The sequence below is a fragment of the Salvia splendens genome, chromosome 2, assembly GCF_004379255.2.
Source record: "Salvia splendens isolate huo1 chromosome 2, SspV2, whole genome shotgun sequence".
NCBI classification, from domain to species: domain Eukaryota; kingdom Viridiplantae; phylum Streptophyta; class Magnoliopsida; order Lamiales; family Lamiaceae; genus Salvia; species Salvia splendens.
Genome location: NC_056033.1, coordinates 27,727,437 through 27,736,212, shown reverse-complemented (window position 1 = coordinate 27,736,212; position 8,776 = coordinate 27,727,437). Strand labels below are relative to the sequence as shown.

General features: G+C 41.0%; 2 protein-coding genes across 3 annotated transcripts; one reads left to right on the top strand and one right to left on the bottom strand.

Moving 5' to 3' along the window:
* The first annotated feature begins 1,314 nt into the window (after nt 1-1,314).
* On the top strand, nt 1,315-6,087 carry LOC121792087 (protein SIEL-like). Of its 2 annotated transcripts, XM_042189888.1 has the most exons (9): nt 1,315-2,007; nt 2,229-2,309; nt 2,745-2,978; nt 3,120-3,311; nt 3,578-3,718; nt 3,791-3,880; nt 4,006-4,484; nt 4,848-5,401; nt 5,613-5,741. In XM_042189888.1, the coding sequence occupies exons 1-9, from the start codon at nt 1,369-1,371 to the stop codon at nt 5,624-5,626; spliced, it is 2,424 nt and encodes an 807-aa protein (XP_042045822.1). In that variant the 5' UTR covers nt 1,315-1,368; the 3' UTR covers nt 5,627-5,741. The 2 variants fall into 2 exon arrangements, with proteins under 2 accessions (XP_042045822.1, XP_042045821.1); XM_042189887.1 differs by having other exon boundaries at nt 4,848-6,087.
* Nucleotides 6,088-6,169: 82 nt separating this feature from the next.
* LOC121792088 (V-type proton ATPase subunit D-like) lies at nt 6,170-8,222 on the bottom strand. The gene is made up of 3 exons (XM_042189890.1): nt 8,106-8,222; nt 7,321-7,367; nt 6,170-7,212 (listed from the first exon to the last, which is right to left on the bottom strand). Exon 3 carries the CDS (start codon nt 7,193-7,195, stop codon nt 6,413-6,415), a length of 783 nt encoding a protein of 260 aa, XP_042045824.1. The 5' UTR covers nt 7,196-7,212; nt 7,321-7,367; nt 8,106-8,222; the 3' UTR covers nt 6,170-6,412.
* Nucleotides 8,223-8,776: the final 554 nt, after the last annotated feature.

The window sequence follows — 8,776 nt, the reverse complement described above, 5'->3', positions numbered from 1 at the left end:
ACAGTGAGGAGGGGGAGGACAGGGCGAAGGAGGGGCAGGGGACGGGGCGTCCCTATGTACGGTGGTGAGGAGGGGGCCGCTGAAGTGGGGGAGGGATCCAGCGGGAACAGGAGGACCGTCTGGATCATGGACGAGTGCGTCGCGCTGGCTAAGGAGTGGATTAGTGTAGTGGAGGATCCTTACGTCGGGGCGAACCAGCACATCGACCGGATGTGGTGGCGCATTAGCCAAAGCTACCTCCAGGTCAAACCGCCAGGGGGAAGCCTCACAACGGAGAGCAATGCCGGAAACAGTGAGATTGGTTGAAGAGGCAGCTCAGCTGATTTGCCGACATTTACACAAACAACCTCCGCTCGGCAACCAGCGGCATGTCTGCCGAGGATGTGAAGCTCCTGTCTCATCAGCAGTTCCCCGACACTCAGTTGGGCTTCGGGGAATTCAAATATTGGGTGGTGTTTCTTGTGGTGCAGTCTTCGGCCAAGTTCACTGCGGATGTTGAATCTGGCTGGCCGAAGCGGACGAAGATCAGCGACTCCGGAGAGTACAGTAGTAGTGCCGGTTCCGCGGAACTCCCACCTGCCGAGGCAGAGTTCCCGACACCCACATCGTCGGCCCACCGCCGTCGCCCGGTTGGGCAAAAGTCCGCGTCGCGGATGGCGAGGGGAAGCACCAGCGGATCCGCCGAGGCCCAATCGGCAGCACCCGCCCAAAACGATCCCGAAAACCCCTCATTCGCCCGCATCGCGGCACATGAAACCTTGTTACGTGCAATGGTTGAATGACGCCAATCGACCGACCCCATTACAAGCGGCCGCTTAAACCCCTCATCAATAGTATGTGGCGCGATTTGGGGGTGGTGGCGAGGGCGGCGGGGACGACGACGGGGAATCCGAGGAGTGAGAAGTCGGTTTTTATTTTAATAATGTAATTTTTTTAGTAATTATGTATTTTTTATAATGAAGTAGGTTTTTTTTAAATAAAGTGGTTGCATTTTCTCCGTATTCGTGTCGACTATTTAATTCCGTAAATTTCTTACTTCCGGAAATTGTTTAATTTGTGAATTTGTGAATATTATTAATTGTGAGAAGTCCTTGGGGATGTCCGCCACTGTGCAGTGAGAATTCCTTATGACGTGGCAGTGCAGTGGAAAGTCCGTATGACGTGGCACGAGGTGTTTTTGAAAACTTCGCGGGGAATTCCATCGAGAATTCCGCGCCATTGCTGATGCTCAAAATGTGTTAAACTGACTGCCACGTCAGCGTATTAAAGGAAATGAATGATTGGATAATTTCCCTCTTCACCAACTCAATTGAATTGGGCACAAATTTAAAATTGCGAAGACTCTCTCATCAACGTCCGCCGCGAACGATGGAGCAACGCCTCCTCGCCGCCGCTGCCGCCGGCAGGAACCATAATCAATTTCCGAAATCGTTAAACGCCTTCGTCTCTCTCATCAGCAATCCCTGCACATCCGATTCGACTCTTACTACCACTGCAGAAACCCTAATTTCCCATCTCCAAAGCCCTAATTCCAACCACCAACAAATTCTCTCACTCCTCTCCGCTCTATCCGACCACCACCCCCGCCTACGCCGCGAAGTCGTCGCCGCCGTCAAGTACTTCATCCTTCTCCCCTCAATTACAATTCCCGCCCTGTCGCACGCTCTTTCGCTTCTCGACCCCGCCGATTCCGCCGCACTCGACCTCTTCTCCGACGAGTCGTTGTTTCTCACCCTCTGTTTCTATGAGTGCGGGAAAATTAGGAAATGGCTGCTGAGGAATGTGAGTATATTTCGCGTGAGGCCTTCGGTGTTGCTGACGATTCTCCTAGGGTTTACTATGGATCCGTTTCCCTATATAAGGGAAGCTGCTTTGGATGGGCTGGTGATGATTTTGAATGACGGTGTTGTGGTGGAGGATCGGAGTTTGGTTGGTGGTTGCTACTTTCGTGCTGCAGAGCTTCTGTTTGATGCGGACATCTCAGTGCGGCGGGCGGCTGTGAGCGCGGTATTGTGTTTAATGCTGCTTCGATTTAGTTGAAATTGTTCAATGGAAGACCGTGCTTAGTTCAATTCCAATATTGCTGGTCTTTCAATTTTGAATTTCTGTCTTTACTATTGGAATTGTTTGCTTTCTTTGCATTTGTTTATTGTTGATCATACTTTTGTTTAGATGATCTTTAGTTAACCTTTGAAACGTCTAATATATCGTGCACCCTTCGGTTCCAGGTCAGTGAATGGGGGCAGTTGAATGTTGCATCCAATCCAGATGAATATAAAAGAGATTTGTCTGATGCCTTATTTTTACAGGTTTGATATGTTCCTCTCTTCTCTAATTCGCAGATTTTTCATGCTATGTAATGGTTCCGCATGTACACACGGGGTCCGTAGAGTTAAAACAGTCCTAGCCATACGCTATAGCACATGACGGAACCATTCCGCTGCTTGGCTTATGCTTATAGATGCATTCCTTTATAACTGGTTTTAGATATCTTAGGAACTAGGAAGTAATACATTAACAAGTTTGCATTAACTCCAACTACTACAATCTTTTTATTTTTTAATGTTCATTACTCTTATTGGAGCCCCACCAATTCCTGAACATCCAATGTCTGTAAAGTCCAGATTTTGTAGGACTATCATGATAGAAGTTTCTGCTGGTTTTGGTTAAGTTATTTTGTTTATATAGTCGCTGTTATATTACTTTTCTTAGTCTGGTATTTCTTGTTGCTTATATGCTTCCAGCTTTGCGTGATGGTAAGGGACATGGATGTTGAGATAAGGGTTTCTGCTTTTGATGCACTTGGAAAGATTCCAACTGTTTCAGAGAATATCTTGCTTCAAACCTTATCTAAGAAACCGTTGCTGTCAACCAAAGAAAAAATTTACCCAGGCCAGTACACTGAGAAATTATCTAACATTCCAGCAACTGCTGCTGCATTTGCTTTTCTTCATGGATTGGGGGATGATTTTTTTCAGGTACTGTATTGTTGCTTTCACCATTGGTTGTAGATGCCTCTCATTCTGATTGCCTTTTTTGAAGTTCCATTATCTTCGTATAACTTTTTGAAAAAATAGTTCATGGTTGTTTCTCTATTTCATCTTCTATTTTTACTTAAGGTCAGAAGATCTGCTTGCCGTGCTTTGCAAACTCTGATGGTCCCATCTGCTGAATTTGCTTGTGGGACTGTAGACATATTGGTGTGTATGCTGAGTGATGCCTCAGTGGTGGTACGCTTACAAGCTTTGGAGACTCTGCATTGTATGGCTAGCCACGGCCATCTAAAAGTAGCAGAGTATCACCTTGACATGGTAAATTCTTGACCTGACTTACAATACACAGTGTTCTCACATGGAAACTCAACCAATATGTTCAATATGAAGTTTGTATATAGGTTGCAACCCTAATGGTGTTTAAAACCATTACATAGGCCTACTTATACTGTTGAATATTTCAAAAACTCATTGCTGTTTCCCTTATCCTTTACTATCTCTTCACTATTTATATCTACAGCAGTCAAGTTGAAATATATTGTCTGATGGATTTAGTATCACATTAATCTGTTTGTTCATTGCAGTTCTTTAGCATTTTAATTGATAATGATGCCTTGATAAGATCTGCGATGAGGAAGACTCTCCAGTTTATGAAGTTACAGAAGTTGGCAATGTTTCGATCTTGCATTGAGAATCTTATAAAGAACTTGGAACTCTATCCACAGGTTGGGTTGTTTCCAAACCTTGCATTTTCCCCTTTTACTCTTAAAAAAACTTAGTCTATCCAATTTTTTCAGGATGAAGCCGATACTTTTTATGCTTTGTATAGGATTGGTTGTTCGCACAGAAAATTCGTCATCAAGATCATTCAAGAGGTTTCGCAAGAAGTAAGTATACGTCTGATGTTTCTAAGTTGATTTTTCCCTTCAATGCTATTGCCAAACTTTATACATATGTTCTGCACACTTAGTGCTTGCTCTAATTCATTTCCTTGGTATGAATAAAATTTCAGTTGGAGCCTTCTTTAGATGGCAAGTTGGGATTTAACAAAGTGAAATCAGCTGGATTGTTTGTGCTGGCCATCTCAGCTCCTGTTTCACTTGAACGGAAAACCAGCAGTGTCCCTCCACAAATATTTTCTTATGCAGTTACACTCTTGGGTAGAATATGCCATGGTCTTGTTGATGTTGTGGATGAGAACACCCTTTTAAGTTATCTATCTCAATGCAGCAGATTCACTTTCACATCAACTTCTGAAAATATTGAGGGAGGGTTACTGGATTTTGGTTTAAAGTACAATCGTATTCACTTACATGAAAAGAGTAATGAAGTTTCATCTCCTTCCAAAACACATGGACCTAGCGAATTCACAAGTCCCCTTGAGTCACATGTTAAATCTGTGAGCTGTGTGAAAACTATCTTCCAAAAAATTGTTGATTTGTGGCCACTGATTCAACTCGGATGCATGAATGAAGTAGCTCGAACATTGAGGTAATTACTATTGCACTTAAAGCTGAAATTTGCATTCTGGTTTTAGTCCTAGAGCCTCACAAGCTTGAGAAAAGTGCTTTTGTTTTTTGTAATTTAGTCATTCTTACAGTGCTGAGACCTATCACTAAGGACTAGCCAGTTACAAGATTTTTCTCTTACAGAATCTCTCTTCTTCAGCATGTTCTCGGCTCTCCTAAACACGTCGTCTCATATGTTTGTCCTTTTCTTTTAACATTTTATGATTTGTGTTCATTTCTCAATTTTCCAGCACTGGGCTACCTAATCTGTCTGCATCCTTCGTTTCTCAACTAATGTTATCCTTCATGTATGCACAGTAATAATTATACTGGTTCGGATGTGCAGGAGTTTGAAAGAGGAGACTAAACTTTTCACTCGTGACTCACACCGACCTGAAGGTGTCATAGTTTTTGCTATGAACTACATACACGCAATAAAATTGCTTGGAAATGCTTGGGCATATTCTTTATCTATGACAAATCTCCAGTTGAAAGGGATGGGAGCGTTGGAGTACCTGTTGGGTAAAATGGAAAGGGGACTCACAGAAATGCTTTACAGGTACGTTGGAATGACCAGAAACGAAGAGTTACATATTCTAGAGCTAATGTTGGTGACCTATGCAATTAGACTGGCTTGCGGAGATACCTGCCATTTTGAGGAATATATGAGGAAACTGGATTTTGTGCTTTGTAGCATTGAATATCTTTATAAAGAAGGTTCATTTGAAATTTCACGGTTTGTAACTGACCTCCAAAATGTATCGCGTGAAATTGGTAACTCGGAGGACAAAGCCGTGGACATGCCATACTTGCTTCTGAATTCACTTAACCTTTTCTCACTGCAGCATATAATGCTATCTGGAGAGCTGAAGCACCTTGATGCGGAGGTGGATGTTTGCGGTAATGATTTCCGAAAACCTCTCCCTTTTGTTCCAGGTTTACCTGTTGGTATTCCATTTGAGATCACATTACACAACATTTCTAGTGAAATCAAATTGTGGCTTGCAATTTCTGTTGGTGAAAGATCAACTCAGTTTGTCTTTCTTGATTTGAATGAGTTTGGAGGATCCGATGAGATAAGGAAATTCAAATTCGTTGCTCCCTTCTTTAGGACACACAGAGTGAAACACTTGGTATTGAAAGTTTCTATCGGCATGGAAAGCTCGTCCGAGAACCGAAACTTGAAGCGCTACAATGGGCCAAAACACGAACTCATCTACCTTTCCAGAGACACAGAAGTTCATCTTTCCATGGTTGTTAGATGATGGGTGTCCTCTTCTTGTTGCCCGGGGGCACTTGCTTAGTCTATGGTCGGCCACTAGGTGATTGCCGTTGGTTGTATGAAAAAAATCATATTCACTTCTGTACTCGCTCGTTCACGCATTGTACAATGTGTGCTGATCAAGTGGCAGAGTGATTATCCAGGCCAAAGGTCTAAAGTCCGAGATCATGTTGTCGTCATAAATTTACTACTAGCATTTACCAAGCAGTAGAGTTGTCATTGCATGTTAGCTTATTCTTTAAATTGTAGTTGGAAAAACACAAATAGTATAAATATGAAAATTGGAGTCAATATACCGATTTCATTTCGTGACCTAACGATGCCTCGTTACTTAACTATCAACTATTGAACATGACATACGCAGAAAAAAGATACAATATAAAAACTTTAACAACTTTAGAATCTATGGATGAATAGATTCTTACCTTGCATCATCAAAAGCAAGAGTTGAGCAAAGATAGATGAGCAGATGTTCTTGCCAACAAAAGTCGACGATGTCAACCAATAAATACAAAACATACACAAGGCTCTTATTCGGAAAAATGACCTCTTCGCCAAATAATAAGTAAATAAGACGGAAATCATGCAAGATCACAACATAATTGAACAAAATCAAACTAAAAAGCATTTTAAAAGATTATGTCCTCATCGATGTTGGACTGGGATAGCAGGTCAAGGGCAGAAACAAAAGAGATACCTTTCTGCAACGACATTTCTTCAGCAAGCTTCTCGTCAGCATACTCCTTAGCCAATTCACGCTGCTTCTCAACCTCTCTCCTCTTGTAACCTTGAATCTTTTTCAGCCTAAAGAAATCCTCCCTCTCCAGTTCGTCCAACTCTCCTTTGATGTAACTTATCGTGTTTTCTATGCGTGGCTTCACGACATTCTCCAGCGCATTGACCCTGCGGTTTGTGGTCTTGATTGCCTCATCTAGGGTCAAGAATGATGTCTGGAGACTAGCAAGTTCGACGAGCAGCTCAATAGATTTCACATATGCTGCGCGGCATGCTTGGACCTGTTGCCCTCCTCTCGCCAGACCAGTCAAGTCATTCTTAATCTCTCCATCCGTGAAGTATTCAAATTTAGGAAGCTTCACACCAGCAATATTTTCCTGATGTGATCTAACCTTGAGTGTTGCAGTTTTCACATTTTCGCGAATAGAGTGCTTGATGTTATCACCAGCAACATATTTGGCTTCTGTAAGCGCAAATGAGGAAGTTTTCATGACATCCCCCATCGATTCCTTTGTGGAAACGATTTTCTTGAGGATCTGCCGGAATTGAACAGTCAGAGCATCACTTTTCTTCTTGAGCAATGCATGGCCTCTCGTGGCCCCAATCAGCCGAGCTTTCATTACCCCAAGCATTGTCACAGTTGGAACAACATTCAAGCGCTGAGTCTGTCCGGACATCCTGTCAACTTTTACAGCTGAAAGAGATACAAATGGAGTACGCTTTAAACATCAAACAAGAAGTATGCCAGATCAGATGTACACAATTACAGCTTTATAACTTCGAAATGTCAAAAAAGATGTACCTATGTATCAACACCTTGTTTTATCACTGCCTGTTCTTTCTCGACACCTGAAACATCAAACCAACTCTTTAGCTCGTAGAAGCATTGTACATTACCCTAATTAATGACACTTGGACGAATCAATCGTGATTCTTTATAAATTCACACATCCTTAGCTCTTTTATCCACACAAGCAATTGAATATTTCCCAAGTAGTGAAGGAAGCCTATGTTCAGAAGCTCTATGTGTAATTCGATTATCCGAAACATCCAAATAGAAGAATTATAATGAATTGAACACAGAAAACCTGTTATTAATATCATTCATAAATGCTACAAAAGTGAAAAAAAAAACATAATACATAAACATATGATTGCAACACAGCACTCAGTAATTTTTGTTATCAATCTCTATTTGATAAACATAAAATTGACCTTTCCTCCGGTTCTACAGCATTCAAATTCAGAGAGAAAATGCCAATCGATTCGTCTACCAATCAACATCTAATAAGACACAATCTAACTGTAAAAATCGAGTGATTCCAGACTAAATCGAGTTGAGATCCACCATCAGTTTAAGCGCAACCCTCAACGTAAATCTAATCAGCAAAAAACGAAATATCCTGGGGATTCTCCAACAATCTCGGCCACAAATGCACCAACGTGAATCCAGTAAAAGCAAATTAGGGAAACAAAATTGAATGCGATAATACAGTAGAGCGAAGGATCTGAGACCTAATAATCACGAGTAGCGTACAAAGAAAAAAACAAGGATTCAGGGATGAATATTGAGGGAATGGAGAGTACCTTAATATGGTGCAGGAGGAGCGAAGAAAATCTGCAGAGATGAATATTGAGAATTGGAGATTAGAGAGAGATGGAAAGGAGTGGAATAATAATAGCAATCAGCATGGTTTATTTTCTATCTCAATAATACTTTGAAAATTAGAATAGCAGTATACCCAATTGACCAAATTAACCCTATGCAGATGCAAACACGAGTACTGTGGGTGGTTAGTTTGCCTGGTTAATTGGAAAATTAATTATTCATATTTTTAAATAAAGAGAATTGAATAAGTTACTAAAATGTGAGTGTAATGTGTTATAAAAAATGAAGTAGTCCACCTACCAAAATAAAAAAAAATGGATAATTTTTTATGGACGGTTAAAATGTCAAATATGGACAACATTTGATAGACGAGGGAGTACTATAAAACCCATATCCACATAGAGCAGTCTATTATTGAAAATCTGATTTTAATCTACTACAATCTTTTTGTTTTGCATTTAATCTTCTCTTTTCATCCGCAGATATGTGTACAGTTTTTCTATTTAGGTTTGTCCACAAATAGGAGTCCTGGTTCATAATTATTATAAATAAAGAAGTTTCACATTCCACTAACTTATTCCACTCATATATCATTTAAAATTAATATATATATAAGTGAGGCATATATTCCACTAATTTTTTTCATCTA